Here is a 20,096-nt window from a genome sequence, read left to right as displayed (position 1 = left end):
ATGAAGGCTAGGGCCGTCCTTTATGATATATGTAGTAATTTTTTATATTTTTTTCGATTTTTTATATTTTTTTCGATATATATGAAAAATTATATGTTGTCTCTTTAAATTTTGTAGTTTCTAAAATTATCTCTTTATTTTTTCTTTTTACTCTTCAAATTTCATAAATTTCCTTAAAATAAAAAGTTAAATTTTCATTCCTTAATTGAAACTCTTTTAACTTTTTTCTTGTAAAATTCTCTATTTTTTCTTTCCTTTTTCTATTTCTACTTTTTAAAATTCTTCTTTTTAACGTGTATATTTGAATAATTTTATTCTTCATCATCTTTTATATTTTATATTTTATATTTGTTATGTTTATATATATATATATATATATATATATATATATAATTGTTTTTGCACGATGCCCTAATTTGAAAACCTGACTCTCCTGATTTGAGCAGTATGATACTTAAGGCTCTCTATGGCCCATGCAAAAATTGATTCAATACACATTACTAGATGTCATGTATCTTTCCATGTGATGGACTTTGCACACCGGTTCAGGGGCAAGTGGGGCATGGCCTCCCCAAAATTTTCTCTAAAATTTGTAATATTTTGTAAATAAATTACATTTGGGATACCAAAACTTATAAAAAAATTCAATTGGCGCCGCCAATTTGTTTTGGAAAAACATTTATTGGCCTAATTATAGTGAGTTTAGAAATAAGTATAACTTATTTATATGTTTTTTCGGTAAATTTAACTTATATTTTTCTGGCATTCATAGAAATTTTAATAAATTTTTAGTCTTACTTTTTAAGGCCAAATTTTCTGAAATAAAAATGTAAGTTCATTATTTTAGTAATTGTTACTATAATATATGGTTAGGCATTTATAATATCAATTATATGATATTTAATAAAGATACAGGAACATTTCTTGTAAAACATTTGTGATAAATGGTGTTAATAAGAAAAATATTTAAAATTATATGTTCATCTCCATTCACTTTTCTAAAAATATCAATAAATAACAATGATATCATGTATGCTAATATTTCTAATTGCCACTTGTTAAATAAAAAATTCTATAGCTATTCTTTGTATAAGTTATTACAATATTTCTCTATTTAGTTCCTTATAATCAGGTTTCACTTAAGCTGGTGAGATTTTGTTTAATTAAAATTATATATATATTTGCTTAAATTTTCATCGAGGTAATAACTATGTCTTCTCTGAAGTACTCTTTACTTTTTCAAAAATTGAAACAATTGTTGGAGAAAATTTAATTTTTGTTTCCCTTTTCTCTAAGATTGTGTTCAGTTGTATGGAATTAGAATTTTGAGAATCGGAGAAAAACAATTAACAAAATTGAAGTAATTTTTTTTCCAATTCCACGTAGCTCAACACAGCCTAAATATTTTTCTTATTTCTCATATTAATTTTATATCTCTATATATTTAGGTTGCATTTCCCCATATTTTGAATTATACTGTACTCCATAGACCAAGTATAATATTATAAAAATTATACAATTGACCTTAAAATTTTCAACTTTAAATTACATAGTTATAGTTACCACCTAAATTCAAATTCTTGGTTCCGCCACCATCGGTTATAGAACTTATTATTTTCAAAATGCATCCATATTCACACATATAAATGCCATCAATTTCTTCCCAAATGATATAAGATGTCACATTTAACACCGATTTATCTGATAATTTTGTGTGTATACATATATAAGGTGACCAAAGAATGCCCTTGGTGTCATCAATATATTATGCATTAGTTGCCAAAAGGAATACCAGAAAAGGGTAGAATACAAAACAGAAGAAGGCAGGCGAAAAAAGATCGATCGATCGATCAATCTCAGGATGATGATGATGAGATTAAGGACATGCAATTAAAGTATCTGAATATATAACAAATGCAACAGTCTATACGGATACAAATTTGTCATTTTCAAATACAGACAGGATGTGTTGGTCTCATCATTTGTGTCCTTTCTGGAGATACCTGGATTCATCATTTATGCGTTTAAAATCTCTACGGATCAAGCCAGTTTTTTCCAATTCCATTCAAGGTGCTCCACAATAATAAAAAGAAAGGACATGCATAGTGCACAAACTCTCGTTATTGTGAAGTTTAGGAAGTGTTAAAATGTTCGCAATCTTACCATTTCAAAAAATTATTTTCTTATTTCAAATCCGAGCCTTCCGAATCACAATAAAACAACTATCCGGCTTTCAAAATTCTAACAACAAAATAAACTTTAGAATAAACCTTTTTTTCAAAAGACTTTTCTAGATAAATATATGCACATAGCTAGAACTAATGTGAATGTTGCAACAGCAGCATGTACAATGAATGAATCTAAATGATTGCAAAGACATGAAATGTCAGTGATCATAAAAGAGGTTTGAGAGAGATGGGACATGTAGCTTCAGGACATATCACCATCTCTAAGCACCAATAATGTACCACCACCTGTGTAGGGAAGATCCCCATGGATTTAGGCACCAAATTAAAGCAACATGATTGCCCCAAAACTAGGGGTGCTATTTGGGGTGGCCCAACCCAGCCTAATCTGAGCCCAACCTCAACTCGGCTTCGGGTTGGGTTGGGCTGGCCTGGTCCGAGGTAACTCGAATTCAAGCTTCAACTCATGAAGACCAACCCAAATATCTCGCATATAAGTTGCATAAACAAATTAAACCTTCCATAGATATCATATCTCTATTTTTATTTTTTTTAAATATGAGGACTTGAATTTTCAAGGAGATTTTTGTATCAATAAGTCGCATTTGAAATAAAATTTTACAGGGCTCAGATAAATAAAAAATAAACAAATTAAACCTACTCTGTCTAAGAGATTTTGAACCATAGACAATGAACTAACTAATTTGATTTTGTTTTTTTTTTTTTGACAAGGAACTCATATTGAACTCTCAAGGTCTCACCTTTCACTTTGAAACATGATCAAATAAATTTTTTTGAATTTGATTGCTATTTCTCTCTCTCTTATTTTTTATTTTTGTAACTACTATATATATACATTTTTTTCACATCCAACTATTGCAATGGATGGTGTTGATGAATTTATCGATGGGGTTCATCCATCCATAATAATAGTTGAATTTGATTATTATCTCTTTCTTATTTTTTTATTTTTGTAAATACCCTTTTTATTAGTTTTTTACTATTATTTTATGTATTTTGGGTATTTAAAATTACAATTTTGTTTTCGAGTCAACCAGCCACAAAACCTACACCAATGGTTAAGGGCCTGTTTGGTATTGTGTTTATTATTGGTGGGTGTTTTGGTTTTGTATTTTGGGCCCATCCCAAAACATATATCAAAATTTGGGCCAAAACCCATATCGGTGGAATCCCAGCCCAAAATGATATCATACCAATTTTATTTTACTGTAGCACTGATATGAGGTATATAAACATCTTTTTCTGATTTTAGGGCATTTTTGCCTCTAGTTTCTCTCTCTTCTGACCTCCCCCAACAGCGACGACTGAAGGCGGCCAAGGTATGATGGTCATCTCTCTCTTTCTGATAGATATATAGTATATATCTGTATATATATACAAATGCAATATGGTTGACTCATCCCAGATGGGCAGCGACTAGTACTAGTATGTTGTTGAACAGATTCTTCGACTATCCTCTCGTTTTTCAAATCTGATAAAATCGGAGAATCATATGGTTTAAAACATAAATGCGTCGTTTGATATTTCTTACTCCGATCATCTTTTTCATCGTCTTTTTACTCTACAGCAAATATATATATATATATATATATATATATATATATATATATATATGTGTACACCTATATTTTGTTTCTTTTTTCTTTTTTTTTTTCTTTTTCAATTATTATTATTTTGCATTGTAAATTTTATTGGAGACTTAAGTGGCGGATTGGTTGTGTGTTTTTTTTTTTTTTTTTGAATCTGAATACGGGCTTATCTGTTTGTCCTTCATGTTGGCATTTGTTGTATTGATCAGTATCATGTTTTCTGTTTTCCACTTGTTTTTCCCTCAATTTATATGTATGTGTGCGTTTGTGTTTATAATTTATTGATTCCTGTTATGGAAAGGAAGAGACATTGTTGAGAAAAGTTTGATTTATGTTTGTATGTAACGTTCCAACTGAATGTCACCCACCCACCTCCCAATGTTGTCTGATCTTATGCTATTTAGGGTTCATACTTTATTATATGGTTCTCTCAACGTGACAGTAAAACAAAAGTACAAATAAAAAATAAAAAAATGGCAACATGAAATATAGGGACATCAACTGTAATGAATTTATGGATTTCCTTTTGAAAAAAATTAAAGGAAATATCAGAAATTAACAGATATTTGTTTCTTAATTTCTTCCACTTTTGCATGTTGGAGTGGTCCACTTTCATAGGAAGACTTGGATCCGTGCATAGTTGCATACTCTGTTATGTTCTTTGTCCGTAATGTCCCAAAAAGTTAACTCACATTCTTTTTCTCCCCCTTCTTTTTTCCATTTTTGTGTGACAAATATTGGTTATTATAACAACAACAAAACAGCAGAAAAAAATGGCAAATGAAGTTTATGTTGCTTTGTGAATCAGACAATTGAAGTCTATCAACAATTTTGTGGCAGGAAGAGTAGGTTCTGGTGCAAGAAAACTACTGTCACAGATCTTGGTTTGATTTTGTTCTATAAAAGTATAAAACTAATATTAGCAATGAAAATTATATATTTCTTCTCTGTTCCCATTTTTGCATGCTAGAACGATCCACTTTCATAGAAATAGCTGTATGCATGCCTAATCTATTTAGTTCTTTCCAATACTATCTCAGAAATCCTTAAATGTCACAAAAGTTTAACTAAGATTATGTTGCAGTGCAGATCAGACAAATGAAGTCAATAAAGATGGATTCAGATTCAAGCAACAATCCTGTCAAACAGAGTAAACTCAGAAAAAGAGCAGGAGAAGAAAAAAGGATTGGAGTCATCTAAGAGATATTATTTCAGTGCCCAAGGCTGATGTGGGAGATATGCTTCCGAAAGCAAACTCAGACAATCCTGAGAATTGGGATATTAGAGAAAGGGCTGTTGGGTCTATTGAAAATCTCCCGAAAGCTAAGAGGAATTATGTAAGTAAACTATAAGAATAGTACTGACTTGTGACTTCCCATCACTTTGTTGCATATTGTCACTATTTTGACATTCTTTGTCGATGAGTCCTCATTTACTTGGTAGTTAGCATGTTGGATTATGAAATTTGGATCTCATAATACTTTTGCAGTTTATAGGGGGTCACATGCCTTTAAGTGATCATTTTTTATTTTTTGTGCACATATGGAGGCGGGGAATTGTTGCGGATGAAGTGTGGTTTTCATTCATTGCATTTCATGTTTAAGAACTTCCACTAGTTGAAAGTAATCTAATTAAATGAATCTGAAATAATCTAATTTATTTTTCAATTTGTATTCTCTTTTTTCTTGAGATTTTAGATGTTTTAATGTGACATACACCGAGAGTATGTTGGTCGTCAATCATGAGAGTAATATGGTTGTTGGTCGTCAATAATAAGCATTCTTTCTAGCCTAGGGAAAAAAATATAATTCACTCTGTCCCATAAACTTGTTCATTATGAAAACTTTGACTCACAAGAAAGCTAAGAGGAATTATCTAAGTTAATTATAAGAATGATACTTGTTTTTGGATGGCTTGAGGAATCTGTGGCATTATAATTAGGAGGGAAATTGGATGAAGACAACATCAGAATGGATTATGAAACTTTGTTTCTGAACCATCAGCATTGGGCTTGAAACACACAAGGCAATTAGAAAGGTAGGTGCATGAAATTGGGGCTTAGGAGTGTAAGTGAAAAGGTCACAACAACCAGGGTCAACCCATAACCACAACCGTCAAGGTATTATTATTACACAATTAATTCACAGGATAAGTTCTAGATCCATGTGTGGAGTCGATGTCCAAAAACCTTACCACTGTGAAACATCGAGTAAAATCTAATGTGTGTGTGTGTGTGTATAAAGAGGAAATGGATAGGAGGACGGGAACTGTTAGTGGAATTATTGCCCGCTGTTGTGCTTACAGATGTGAAATTCATTGGCTACATCGGATTCCACGATATAGAATTAGTTTTAGTTTGTAACAAGAAAGAACAAGTCAGCATGAGCAAACTAAAGAGGTAAAATAGCATATGCATGAATACATAAATATACATAGGTTGCAGAAAATGAAACCAGAAAAATATTAAAGCATGACAGCATTGTTGAGCAATCAGTTTGTTGTTAAATGACTCTTGTCTAACTTCATTAAATGGTTATTGATTTTTTTGCCTTTACTTAACTTTTTTTTTTTTTTTTCTCCTCTTTATTAAGATTAATATTCTAGCTTGCACATGATTTCTTCCTATGCCATATTCTTTCAATTTGATAGTGAACTTAAATATTTTGCAGGATGAAATGAAAGATAAGTCTTCAAGGCATCAACGTGCCTCCTCATCATATGAAGAGGCTCTTATGAAAAGGGTCGAAATTGTTGAGGAAAGAAATGTACAATTGGCGGAAAGGTTGGATAAAATTGAGAAGATGCTTGAGCAGCAACAGCTGCCACCATGGTTCCAGCCACCTCCACCTCCACTTCCACCTCCACCTTCACCAGACTGGTATGAACAGCCACTGCCACCTCCACCTCCACCTCCACCTCCACCTCCACCCCCACCCCCACCCCCACCAGACTCTCATTTTATAAAATGTATGATGCCTTGGATATATTCAGTAATTCCATCCTTTTGTACTCGTGACAAATGCAATATGTTTTGGGCCTTGGGCTGGATTAAATCTGTTATATGGGTGTAGAGTATCTCAGTTGGACCCTTGAAAATGATGTATACCTTTTGTAATTGGAAATGTTAATAATTTAGTATCATTAAAGGTCAAATATTTATGATGTTAAATGACTTCACTCATAAAATATAGGTGTATCGAGCGGATAATAGGATATTGAATATGGGTGTACGTCTTGAGTAGACATCCCACCTGTAATGACAATTTGTGCATGAATCCAATTAAATAAATTACATCACAACCAAAATCCATCTCATGTGGCCTGCCTGCTTGTGAACATTGACCTGTGTACGTTGTTGGGCTGTTTCTCAAGCAATTGCTTGGGCACACCGTAACAAGCAATTACTTCCCAATCTTAGGTGGCTAGGGTACGTGCACATGTTAATTTGTTCCTTTCCTTCATCATATAATATAAGCTCTGTGATATATTCTTCTAATTTCGATTTGCCTTTCCCTTAATCCTGCAAATTCTCATTCAACTGTCACAATAATATACAAAAAAAGAAAAGAATATATATATATATATGCTTAGTGGATGAAGAAGGTAAGTCACATTCCATGCAGATGCTGAGAGGACAAAAATAAAAAATCAAGTTCAACATATATTGTTTTACATATACATAATAAACTATATATTCTGAGACTCAAATCTATTACAATATTTGTCCATTCAAACTATTATCATTGCACCCACCATTCCAATCAATCACCTCTAAACATACTACCACGCTCAATCTAGCACAGTTTGGGAAACCCTAAGGGGTACAGTAGTAATTTCAAATGCCAGCCAGCTTCAACATTAAATTTGCATCTGGTAAACATGGTCTATATATAATATATTAGACCATAATTTGTCCAAGTTAGGTACAATGGCCAGTATGCCCTGTGCACTGCTAAAGCATCCTACTGTCAAAACATGAATGCATTCGTATCATTGCATATTTTTCCTTCCTTGAATTAATGAGAAGGTGTATGGTTTTTACTTTTTAGTTTTTAGGATGAAAATAGCATACCTACCTTAAAAAGCATTTAGAAAGATAGAGTTAAGGATATATATATATATAAACATTTCCAATCTCACAATACAACTTCAATGCATATACGTAAATATTATTATTTATCATCAAACATATTCATCATGTAACATGAAAATAGTCAATATGCCTAGAGTCAGAATCTACTTCTTTCTCTCTCGCTTTTTCTTCTCTTCTCTTCTCTTCTCTCCATTTTATTTATCTATTTATTTTTAATAGGGAATGAATATAAATATCTGGTTTACCATGCAGGCCAGGTTAAATAGAACTATATAAGAAAGGAGAAACCCATCTCACACATGGACTTAATGGACCTTAAGAGTTTTGGGGTGCCTTTGCTAAGCCCAGTCAGCTTAAGGGTGCCAAACATTTGGGCCTCGTAAGGAACATGAAGGTTCGTTAGAAATAGCAGGAAATGATCCACCATATATATATAATATATATATATATATATATATATATATATATGATCAACCATTTTCTCAGATTCATCAGTTGTAGAAGTTTGAAATTTGATCACTGTATATGTTTAGTGGAACTTTACCCTACACAAAATACGTTAATACCGCATGAAATAGAATGAAGTGCATAAAACAAGTTTCCGAATTGAAATACTGCCTCCCTATGGACCCTATCTCAAAATAGTTATAATATATATATATATATATATATATACTGAGGGAAATTAAGAAGAAAAAAAAAGACAGTTAATAGTTTTTGCATGATTAACATATTTTGTTTAGATATGTTACTAATTCCTACATTAAAAAAATATGTTTAGCCACTTGGTATGCAACAGCACACTAGAAACATATTGATGGGTTCCACTTCAATGTGCATCTGACCAACCACCATGACTAGACTCCATATTAATAGGCAGGGGGGGTGCTTATATAGAATGCATTCCACTACCACTTCCATCCAAAAACACACACACATGACGTTTTATTGAGTTCTGACCCAACCCTTCATTGCAAAAGTACCAAATTCAACAACAAGTACATGCACAGCTTATTAAGCTGTCATGGTCTCTTCCAAATGTGTTTTTGCCTTTTTGAAAGCTTAATGGATAGGGCGTCACCCACGACCAACAGGACCATCCAATTGATATCGGTTTGAAATATTTTCCCTAAAGTTGCACATCAACATGCCTCAAAATCAACATTTCTTGACATTTTGAGTGATTTGTTGGTCTAATGATAAGTGGCAACTTTGGATTCGATTATAACGGATAAACAAGTGATAAAGTTTGAATGTGAAACATATTTAATTGTATTTATATGGGTGAGTATGATATGATAATTTTATGACTATGTCATTTTCATTAACATATAAAATAGTCAAATTAATTAGTTATAGGAGTATAGCGGTGTTGGCGAGATTCAGAAAGTAAGTTTTTGAAGTCTCGCTTTTGAATCGTATTTTTAACTTAAATAGTGCATGTATTGTAGGATTAATACACGTACTCTAAAAATAAAAAATAAAAAAAGAATAGTCAAATTAATTTGTTTTTTGACCGACTTATAATTTTCAAGGAATAACAACCTTAACTTAAAAGTATTATAATGACATTATCTACTACAGGTTACTAAAAAAGTATTTTTGTGGAATTTTTAAGTTTTAACACCTTATTACAAGATCTAAGGAGGGACCCACTGCAGGATGCAATAGAGAATTAATGACAACTTTATATAATGGTAGTTAATTCCCTTCCCACTAGAGAGCTTTGATGATAATCCATTGAATACGGTTGTTTTCTTTCCCACCAAACAAAGCTTTTGATCACCAAATCTCGTTATCCAACAATGACTTACGGGGACCAGAGGATGGGCTGCCCCATTGCCCCGATTCAACCCATCTATATTTGGTAGTCAACTTAGTCCTCTAGGTGCTTGAGGCCACCCTCGGCCCTTTTTTTCCATAGTTGTTAGATTCATATTTTCTTATGAATTATGGAATATTTTAAGAGACCAATATTATTATTAACGATTAAAAAATTTGAAAAAAATGTCTTTCAATATTGAAGGTCTTCTTGTAACAATAGAGCACGATTTTGAACAACGCACTGAAAATAAAAATAAAAGTAATAATGCATATGTATAAATACCCACTAAAATGTTTTATGGTCTAATAATATTTTTTTTTATTTTTTTATTTTTTTATTTTCATAAAAAAAGAAAGGAAAAAAAATTGTTAGATAATAAATACACCGGAAACATACTCTCAACTTGGTTTGGGACGGCCAATCTGTTGCAACATCACTTTAAAGGCGGCTTGGGATGTCATAGTCAGTGTCCAGCTAATTTTGAAAGAAATGTCAACCTAATTAAAGGTCTCAATTTGTGGATTTGTTGGGTGGGAGGATAGAATCTGTGAGACCCCCCAGCTCAGGAATTAAATACATGTAGACTTGAGTAATAATAATATTCCATGTTTCAAATTGAAACTTTTGTATCCTTTTCCTTTTTTTGACATTTCACGATCGCATGTCCGATTCAGGTTGCAGATAAATTCACATAAAATATCTTTTTAATAAAAAGCACACAGTCACATAGGGAGTGACAATTCGTGTTCGTAAGTCGTGTTCATGCCGTATTGATGCAAGGGTATTAAATAAATAGATAAATTCAAACATGACCTAATTAATAATCGTGTCAAGAAGTTTCAATACTAATTCCACGTATTAACTCGTTTAATGATTTGTTTATCAAAACGAGACATTTAATATTTAATTAATATTAAATAATAATAAAAATTGTCATAATTAATCCAAATATTCAAAAAAAAAAAAAAAAAAAAAAAAATCATAAGGTATAGACAAAGTTTATATTAAAGTGACTTAAACTATTCATAATAATTGAGTTTAAACAAGTAACATATTATATATAGTATATTCACGATTATAATATGTTGAGTTAAATGTGTTATAAACGGGTTATACGAATTGAACTCTTCTAACCTAACCCAACACAATTAAGTAAACGAATTAATCGTATCGATCATTTTATAATTCAAATTCGTTTATATTAAATTTAAATTATTTTAACTCATATTATATTTATATAGTGTTATGTCGTAATTTGTCACCTCCGTATACACACAGTAGTCTCTATCACAATGCATCACATTTCACACGCAACCCCCCACCGACATTGGCCAGCTGGTCTACTTTCTATAAGATTATTCTAATATTAAGAATTGGATTCATAATTTATTCCATTAGTAGTAGGCCACCAAACTGAGGAGGAGTGCCATAATATATATATATATATATATATATTGTTAGTGGGGGTGGGGTCTAAATGGACGGCTAGCTTTCTTCTTATATACAGCCATATATCCATTCCATATATACTTTATCTTCCAAATATCCTAGCTCCCTTTATTCCTCTGAATCCAAACCCCTTTTCCATGTTTTTCATGTGAACGTATATATAGGTCATGTTGTCAAACACAAATACTTCTTATGAAAGACGACTGTAATTGTGACTATGACACGGTTATATATTGAAAAATTTTAAGTGATAAAATTATTTGTGTGTTGGTTTTTGAGTTTTATGAAGCACAAATTTGGTGGACTTGATGGGTTTTAGAGGATTTGGTAGTGACAAAAGAGTGAAAATGATGTTTGAAAGTATAATAAATACATGTCCATGCGTTGGTTGAGCCTCCACGTTTATGAGTTTTGCATCACTCTTTTTACTTCTCAATTTTTCTACTAATTTTAGGGATAAGACATAGAGAGCCTAGAGGCATGCATATATGGCACTACCTTACTTCGACATGAGTGTCATATTTCACAAGATATGCCTTTTGCTAAAACATCCACCCCACCAATTCATTGTTTCCCCCAATCATGAGGGCGTCACTCCCCCAAAGATTTGCAATTATCTACTCAATTGAATTTCTTCTTTGTTTTTTCCCCCTTTTTTCCCAATTATTCTCGATTGTACTATAATTGCTCTAAAAGACCCCATCTTTAAATTAAAAAAGAAAAAGAAAAAGAAAAGAAAAGACAGCCTCAACAGTTAATTCTAGATTCCTTTTATTGCTTAGTTTATCATGAAAAAAATTTGCTTACTTTATCCATGTTCATTATTGTTATATATATATATATTTTAAGCACCACAAAATTATCATTGAAAAAAATGTTTCAAGGAGGACGCATGTTGAGATGACTCCAGAGAAATGTAATATAGATGGTTGAAAACTTAATTTAGGAATAAAAAATTCTTGAGTTCAACTTCTCTCATAACTCTCATCTTTGAAATTTCTCTTCAATTTAAATTAACATGCGTAGCTTTTTCTTTTCTTTTTTTTTTTTTTTTGTTTTTTCTCTAGCATGCGTAGCTTAGACTGAGGCATGTTGTCAAGGAGTAGTCTCAATCAAAGTGTGAATATTTTATTCCACTAGCTAGTTGGGAAAACTAAAAGTTTGAAAAAGTAAAAATAAAATAATATCACATTCTAAGTTATACGTTTTTTTTGACGGTGATGTCCTTATACGATTTTTTTGACAATGTTATTCATATGTCCTTACTTTTATATTTTTACTCGCATTCTTATTCTTATTTTTATTATTTATAATTTAATTTTACCGTTTTTATATTTTCACTTTTAAATTCGTTGTCACTTCCTTTTTCGTTCCAATTTTGGTTCGACTCTGATTCCCATTCGGTTCTGGTTCTGCTTTATATTAGGACTTACCACTTGTTCTTGAGCTTAGGTGATTAGAGGAATATATCGTTGGACGTAGGGGTACTATAGGAAAGAAGAAGAGGCTAAAGTAGACTAGTTAGTTTGGCATTTGATTAGTGTGGAAAGGCTAACCGGTCGTTCACGCTAGAATTGCCGCCAAAAATATCGACAAAGCCCGACCAACAAAGCTGACTCTTCCACGTCACCAATCCGCACGTGCTCGTGAAATTCCCGCGCCATCGTACGGTTGAAAGTCCCTCGTTGACATAATCTTGATAAGAAGAGGGTAAAAAAGCAATTTCCAAAAGTAAGGGGACACTGAAAGGTCGAAAAGGATTAATCACACCGCCCGGACAGCATTCCGGTCAATGTTTAACCGCCGGTGCATCCAATCACGGACTGCCACGTCATGTAAAGTGCTTACGTGACCTTTTCTGGCATTTTAACGGGCTGTCTCGTCACTGTGAGTGTTAGTAATATGTTGCCCCAAATGGGTGTCTTGTTTTTCTAACTGCTAAGGTTTCACTTTACTTTTTATACTCTCTCTTAGAAATATCATCTGATGTTCTTCCTCGGATTTTGGAGGAGGAATAATTGAGCAATTATTATTCTTTACACACAAGTTCCTATTTAGCTTTTGCCTTTAATTTGTGGGTTATTATTCACTTATATATTTATTCTCAATCTTTTCACTTGGAGTTGTTTGGAGACTCAGAAAATTTAGAAATGGATGATGAGTATGCAAAGCTTATCAGGAGGATGAACCCACCCAGGTATACTGTCAAATTAACCCCTCTATCTTTTATATTTTTATTTTTTTAATTTAATCTTCTAGCCTATTCAATTTATTATTTCTATATTGATATCTTCTGCTTTTATGTTCTTTTGTGCCATGTTGATTTTTGAAACCTGCCTTCTTATGTTCTTCAAGCTCTTATATGATGTCAGTACAATGAATTCTTAGCTTATATGCTAGTTTCCTTATTTATTTATTTATTAATTTTATTTTTCAGATTATTATCATATTTGAAGAATTTCAGGGCTTGAGAAATACCGAAATTTTCATTCTTTCTTTATTTTTGATTTCGTGGGATTGAGTTTATATATGTTGTGTGGTTTTTTGGGTATGATATCTTTTGTATGCAGACTTAAACTGAATCATATTTTTAAGGCTTCTTGTGATTTGTAGGGTTAAATTGAAATGTAATTTTCTTTTGTAGAGAAATTGCAGATGTTTGTAGATTTCAATGGAAAGTCATTTGAAACTAGGCACCTATAATTTTTGTATTCCCTTTAAACAAACATTTGGTTGATTTACAAGGTTGTGATTTGGAGTTACTTTATTTGATTTAGAATTCCACTCCTCTTCTTTGGTTTTGTGGGTAAGAGAGGAGGTTGGTGGTTCTTCATCTGAGTTGCCTCTTGTTGTTGCAGAGTTGTAATCGACAACCATTCTTGCAAGGATGCAACTATTATTCAGGTATATATATGTGCCTTGTGCCTTCTTCTTCATAATTTAATAATGGTTTTCACATATTTAGGTTGAAAATTAGGATATATGCATTTTTTGGTTGGATAGTTAATTTATCTGTTTTTCCATTAATATATGTATATATGTGGTTCTTTTAGGTTGACAGCGTCAACAAATTCGGAACCCTCCTGGAAGTTGTCCAAGTTCTTACAGATTTAAACCTTGTAATAAAAAAGGCTTACATCTCATCTGATGGGGGATGGTTCATGGATGGTACTTTTTCTTCTTTAACTTCCCAAAACAATTCTAAAGTTTTTACAGTTTTTTTTTGGTTTAAACCTTTGTTTCTTATACATCTCATTATCGCTTGAAATTTTGCTAATTCAGTGTTTAACGTGATCGACTGTGATGGGAATAAAATTAGAGAGGAAGGGATCATCAATTATATCCAAAAGGTGGGAAATTTCTGCCACTTGTACTATTTTCTTAAACTCTTTTCCGTTAAGTACTCTAATTATTGTCATATAATACAACAATTTGCTTCACAAAGTATAAGGATACAGAAACATTGTCAGTTTTAGTTCTTGCATCTTGTTGAATATGACCTATATATACTGCCTAGTCACCTCCTTTAAGAGGAATACTGAAAATAAAAGAGGGATGCAGGTTGTAAATTGTAATTTTCAGGAATTATTACTTTTGTGGCATGTATATATATATAGTCAACTCAGTTTGTTTATATATTGTCAATTTTCAGTTTTTCAGTCTCTTTTAGTGAAATAGAAAACAATAATAATTCAAGATTAGATTTCAGCAATTCCATCCAATTTGGTCCCTAGAGCTAAAGTTTCACCATGCAAACCTTGTCATTTCTCACATCTCTCTTCGATATTGCAGACACTTGAAAGTGATGATGCATTCTTTCTACCCTCATTGAGAGGTTCTGTTGGGGTGATGCCTTCTGAAGAGCACACCTCAATCGAACTAACTGGTACAGACAGGCCTGGTTTATTGTCCGAAGTATGTGCGGTTCTTGCAGACCTTCACTGTAATGTGGTAAATGCTGAGATATGGACACACAATTCTAGAGCTGCAGCTGTGGTTCGTGTCACGGATGATTCAACTGGATGTGCCATCGAAGATCCTCAACGGCTCTCAACAATAAAGAAACTGCTTTGCAATGTTCTTAGAGGAAGCAATGACTGGAAGACTGCAAAAACAATGCTCTCACCACCTGGGGTTATGCATCGGGAGAGAAGATTACACCAGATAATGTTTGCAGATCGGGACTATGAAGGAGTTGAACAGGGGAGAATTGAGGGTAAGAGCTCAAGACCGCATGTAAACGTGATGGATTGTATTGAAAAGGAGTATACAATAATTACTATGAGGTCAAAAGACCGGCCGAAGCTGTTGTTTGATGTTGTCTGCACCCTCACTGATATGCAGTATGTAGTCTTCCATGGTGTAGTGCACACGGGGAAGATGGAAGCGTATCAGGTACTATCAGTTACTGATTGCAAACAAAAATGAATTTGAAGTGAGATTGGCATGGACACGTTGATTATTTGACAACCAATGAAATAATTTTATTTTATCAATTCACCACTTGATGTCGTTTCTCACATAGGGTATGTTTAACCAATATTATTCTTTTAATATAATTTGACGAGATCCTATTCGGATGTAGGAATACTATATCAGACATGTTGATGGGCTCCCAATAAGGTCAGAGGCGGAGAGAGAACGTGTCGTGAAGTGTCTTGAGGCAGCAATTGAGAGGCGAGCGTCTGAGGTACAGTGACTACTCTGATAAAAGTAAATTCTAGTATGCTAGTAGACCAATTATTACCATTATCTAATGTAATTTTATTTATTCTGCAGGGACTGGAGCTGGAACTGTGCACCGAAGACCGGCCTGCACTTCTCTCGGACATTACCAGGATATTCAGAGAGAATGGGTTGTGTATCAAAAGAGCAGAAATTTCAACAGTAGGCGGAAAGGCCAAGGACACTTTCTATGTCACAGAAGTGGCAGGGAATCCAGTTGCCGCTGAAACTGTTGACTCCATTCGTAGACAAATTGGACAAGTTGGAAAAACTATACTGCATGCTAAATGGAACACAAGTCCCTTACCAGAGCCCCCTCGAGAGACAGGAATGAGCTTCCTTTTCGGGAACCTCTTTAAAGCTCGAACTTTCCAGAATCTCAAACTGATTAGATCATATTCTTGAAACCTTCCTGTATATATATAGCATCGCTCGTGTACAAAATGTGCAGATACATCAGCTGTTTGGCTTAAAAGAAAACAGAAATACAAGAGGGATGGTAAATAACACTGTAAGTAGGAATCTTCCTTCCCTCAGTGTTACCTCCAGATACTGAATAGAAGAAACTGAAAAACCACTGTAGACTGTAAAATTTAGTGCAGGGTTTAGTATTTATACATCTGTGTATGTCATGTAAGTATACCTCTGTACAGTGTGATCACTTGGGTTGTACAAATTAGACAATAGTTGTGCAGATAATTTGAGTTTATGAAGATGTAAATATTGAATATTATGTGCCCCTTGCATAGAATTTTGTAAATTCTGTGAATGCTGCAGGTAATAGTTTATAATTTGTTCACCAGATTAAAGAAAATTATGGTTTATCAGTGTTATTTGTGATTTTTATAAAATTTTGAGACAGCTATCTTATATTTGGACTGAGCTCCTCTTAGAAACACCGCAAAAGGGTATTCTTCTGAAACTGGATTCATCCATCTTTCAGTGTTGAATGGGCTCCGAAACTTCACTAACCAGGAGTGCCGAGTGCACACCGTTCGGATTGGATCCAGTTTGGAGTATTTTAGAACCAAATCAATCCTAATGGTTCTATAAAAACTAGAACAAATTGAATCATAGTCTCTTTTGTAGCTACTATTAGGCCACTTAAGGAAGTTCATTCAATTCGTCCAATTCTAAACTTTTTTATAATTCAATTCAGTAGATAAATATATTATTGAGTGAGCAAACAATTAATCTTTTATTCTATTATACATATTATATGTATATAATGATTTGGTTCGGTTTGATCCTATAAGACTCAAAAGCAGTACAAATCATTTATAAACGGTTCTATATTTATTAAATCAGGACTGAAATGCACCGTCAAAAAATTGAACCAAAACTGAACATATATAATAAGAGGTTTAACAGGCGGGAACTGTAAACGGCCACTTTCTTTCTCCGCGTAAAAGCCACATTTCACACACACATATGAAAGCTTCCGCGAGTGAGTTTGCCAATCTGATAGGTCGAACTCTGATCTCTGCATCGAACCGCTCGATCCCGACTCGTACATGGAACCCTTCACTCGAGCAAACCCTCCACCAACTCGGTTTTCGCGACTCACTCACCCCATCACTCGTAGCCCGAGTCATCGATCCGTTCCTCGTCAACCACCATTCGCTCGCACTCGGCTTCTTCAACTGGGCCTCTCAACAACCAGGCTTCTCTCACACCCCTCTTACCTACCAATCAATCCTCAAATCTCTTTCCGTCTCCCGCCAATTCAATGCCGTTGACAAGCTCCTAAGGCAAATCAAAGCCCGAAAGGTCGATCTCGATCCTTCAATCTATCACTCCATTATTGCCTCGCAGATTATAGGTAAAAAGACCCAGAACGCCTTTGCGATTTTCAATGAAGTTAGTTCACTAAATCACGATATCGGACCCAGTACATGCAATTCGCTTTTAGCTGCGCTGTCGTCTGATGGGTATATGAGTAATGCCCATAAGGTGTTTGATGACATGATTCAAAGAGGTGTTAGTTTTAGTACACTTGGTTTTGGTGTGTTTATATGGAGATTTTGCAGAAATGCTGAACTGGGTAAGACTTTAAGTTTGCTAGATGAGGTTAGAAAGGGTGTTTCGGAGATTAATGGGTCAATTGTAGCGGTTTTGATTGTTCATGGACTTTGTATGGAATCTAGGGTTGCAGAGGCTTTCTGGGTACTGGATGAGTTGAGGAAAAGGGATTTTAAACCTGATTTTATGGCGTATAGGATTGTCGTGGAAGCATTTCGGTTGATTAGAAGTGTGGTTGACGTGGATAAAGTCTTGAAGAAGAAGAGAAAGCTAGGGGTAGCTCCAAGGGCCAATGACTATAGAGAGTTTATTTTTGCTTTGATTTCAGAAAGACGGATATGCGAAGCAAAAGAATTGGGTGAAGTGATTGTGAGTGGGAATTTTCCCATCGATGATGATGTTCTTAATGCTTTGATAGGATCAATATCAACTATTGATACTTGTTCTGGAATGTTGTTTTTCAAGTTCATGATTGAAAAGGAAGGATTTTTAACTCCTCTTACTTTGAGCAATTTGAGTAGGAATCTCTGCAAGTTTGGAAAAATTGATGAATTGTTGGAGGTTTTCCAGATTTTGTCTGCCAAAGAGTACTTCTCGGATATGGAGAGTTACCATATGATGGTTTCGTTCTTGTGCAAGGCGGGCAGAGTGAGGGAAGCTTATGGGGTTCTTCAGGAGATGAAGAAGAAAGGGTTGTCTCCAGATGTATCATTTTATAATTCTCTTATGGAAGCATGCTGTAAACAAGAGCTAACGCGTCCTGCAAAAAGACTGTGGGATGAGATGTTTGCAAGTGGGTGTGATGGAAATTTGAAGACTTACAACATCCTTATACGGAAGTTTTCAGAAACAGGTCAGATTGAAGAAGCTCAGAGGCTGTTTTCCCACATGTTGGACAAAAGGGTGGCACCTGATGCTCTGACTTACACATCCCTCCTTGAAGGGCTTTGTCAAGAAAAAATGCTTGATGACGCTTTTGACATCTTCAATAGGTCTATTGAACAGGATGCACGGCTTGCACAAACTATATTACGTACATTTGTTCTTTCTCTCTGTAAAGAAGGTATGTTTTCAGCTCATGAACATTCAGAATGATTAAATCTTGTGGTTTACATGGTGGAACCCGGACCCCCTCCAGGAGGGGATCCCGTGTCTTGGTCCTGTGCCGCTAGTATATATCTAGTGCTATGCACTACATTGTAGTGCAATGGACACATGAAAATAGTTGTTTAGGTGACGGAATGGCACATGATGAAATGGCACACGAGAGAATCCGGGTTCTACATGGTGAATGCCAAAAGTAGTGTTGTTTGCCAACTGTTTGGGTGTTGCTTTTATTTATGTTATACACCTGGGAAAGTTTAACTAGATAAGGGATCTTTTCAGGTTGCTTCCGTGCTACTTCCAGATTTCTATGCGATCTCTCTAATGAGATAGGACAATCAGACTCTCATTTGCTTCTGGTAAAATGTTTAGTTGATGCTAAAGAGATTGCAATTGCTATTGAACACATAAAATGGGTTGGAGACAATGCACCTTCCATGATGCAAGTTATTAGTACGGAACTATCAGCATCACTTTCATATTCATCAAAACAAGAGCCGGTCCTACAGTTGCTTCAGGGAATGCAGCAAAAAAACGCAAATTCTAACAATGATGACTCAGTGACTTGCTGATTATTTAACTAGTATTCTTGTGGCGGATTCCAGATGATCTGAAGGTTGTGTCCTTGCTCTGAGAGTGATTATTAGTTTCTTGGTTTTGTTCCGGGGCAATACAAATGTGGATTTTCTACAAGTTCTTTCTTATTCTCTTCTACAAAGTTTGGATATAATCAATCTTCCCATTTTTTTTGTTTCTCGCCTTTTATTACCCTTTGTGTAATCGTCCGTGCTGATAATATGGTGCCAAAAATAGATTCTTCAACTATAGTGTGTATAAAGAAAATTTTAGAATGATTATTCAAGATATGTGGCAAAGATTAAACAAACTTCATTTTTGTTACCTTCTCTTTTATTTTTTTCTCCACTTCTATTTAATTTTTCCCAGCTCGATGTCCTTTTTTTTCTTTCTTTCTAAAATCTCTCCATTGTTTATATATATATTATTTTCTTTATTTTAAATGGTTGTGTTCTTCCAGCACCTTTAAATTGCTTTAGTTTATGAGTTGTGGCTATTGCAGAAAT

At 33.9% G+C, this 20,096-nt stretch overlaps 3 protein-coding genes across 6 annotated transcripts; all 3 read left to right on the top strand.

Annotated features, from left to right (window-relative positions):
- The first annotated feature begins 3,466 nt into the window (after positions 1 to 3,466).
- On the top strand, positions 3,467 to 6,949 carry LOC132315635 (uncharacterized). 4 transcript variants are annotated; one of them, XM_059813975.1, is made up of 3 exons: positions 3,467 to 3,526; positions 4,886 to 5,133; positions 6,466 to 6,949. In XM_059813975.1, the coding sequence occupies exons 2-3, from the start codon at positions 5,035 to 5,037 to the stop codon at positions 6,865 to 6,867; spliced, it is 501 nt and encodes a 166-aa protein (XP_059669958.1). In that variant the 5' UTR covers positions 3,467 to 3,526; positions 4,886 to 5,034; the 3' UTR covers positions 6,868 to 6,949. The 4 variants fall into 4 exon arrangements, with proteins under 4 accessions (XP_059669958.1, XP_059669959.1, XP_059669957.1 ...); XM_059813976.1 differs by having other exon boundaries at positions 3,471 to 3,526; positions 4,881 to 5,133; XM_059813974.1 differs by lacking the exon at positions 3,467 to 3,526 and adding an exon at positions 3,533 to 3,632.
- A 6,112-nt stretch (positions 6,950 to 13,061) lies between these two features.
- Positions 13,062 to 16,621, top strand: LOC132315632 (ACT domain-containing protein ACR6). The gene is made up of 7 exons (XM_059813970.1): positions 13,062 to 13,360; positions 14,022 to 14,067; positions 14,217 to 14,331; positions 14,446 to 14,513; positions 14,956 to 15,558; positions 15,749 to 15,853; positions 15,943 to 16,621. The coding sequence occupies exons 1-7, from the start codon at positions 13,314 to 13,316 to the stop codon at positions 16,291 to 16,293; spliced, it is 1,335 nt and encodes a 444-aa protein (XP_059669953.1). The 5' UTR covers positions 13,062 to 13,313; the 3' UTR covers positions 16,294 to 16,621.
- A 583-nt stretch (positions 16,622 to 17,204) lies between these two features.
- LOC132315631 (pentatricopeptide repeat-containing protein At5g14080) lies at positions 17,205 to 19,876 on the top strand. The gene is made up of 2 exons (XM_059813969.1): positions 17,205 to 18,973; positions 19,297 to 19,876. The coding sequence occupies exons 1-2, from the start codon at positions 17,320 to 17,322 to the stop codon at positions 19,584 to 19,586; spliced, it is 1,944 nt and encodes a 647-aa protein (XP_059669952.1). The 5' UTR covers positions 17,205 to 17,319; the 3' UTR covers positions 19,587 to 19,876.
- Positions 19,877 to 20,096: the final 220 nt, after the last annotated feature.

The sequence above is a fragment of the Cornus florida genome, unplaced genomic scaffold (genome assembly GCF_030987335.1).
Source record: "Cornus florida cultivar Cherokee Brave unplaced genomic scaffold, ASM3098733v1 CherokeeBrave_3.0.0_Hap2_Chr07, whole genome shotgun sequence".
Classification (NCBI taxonomy): Eukaryota; Viridiplantae; Streptophyta; class Magnoliopsida; order Cornales; family Cornaceae; genus Cornus; species Cornus florida.
This window is presented reverse-complemented; position numbering and strand designations above follow the sequence as displayed.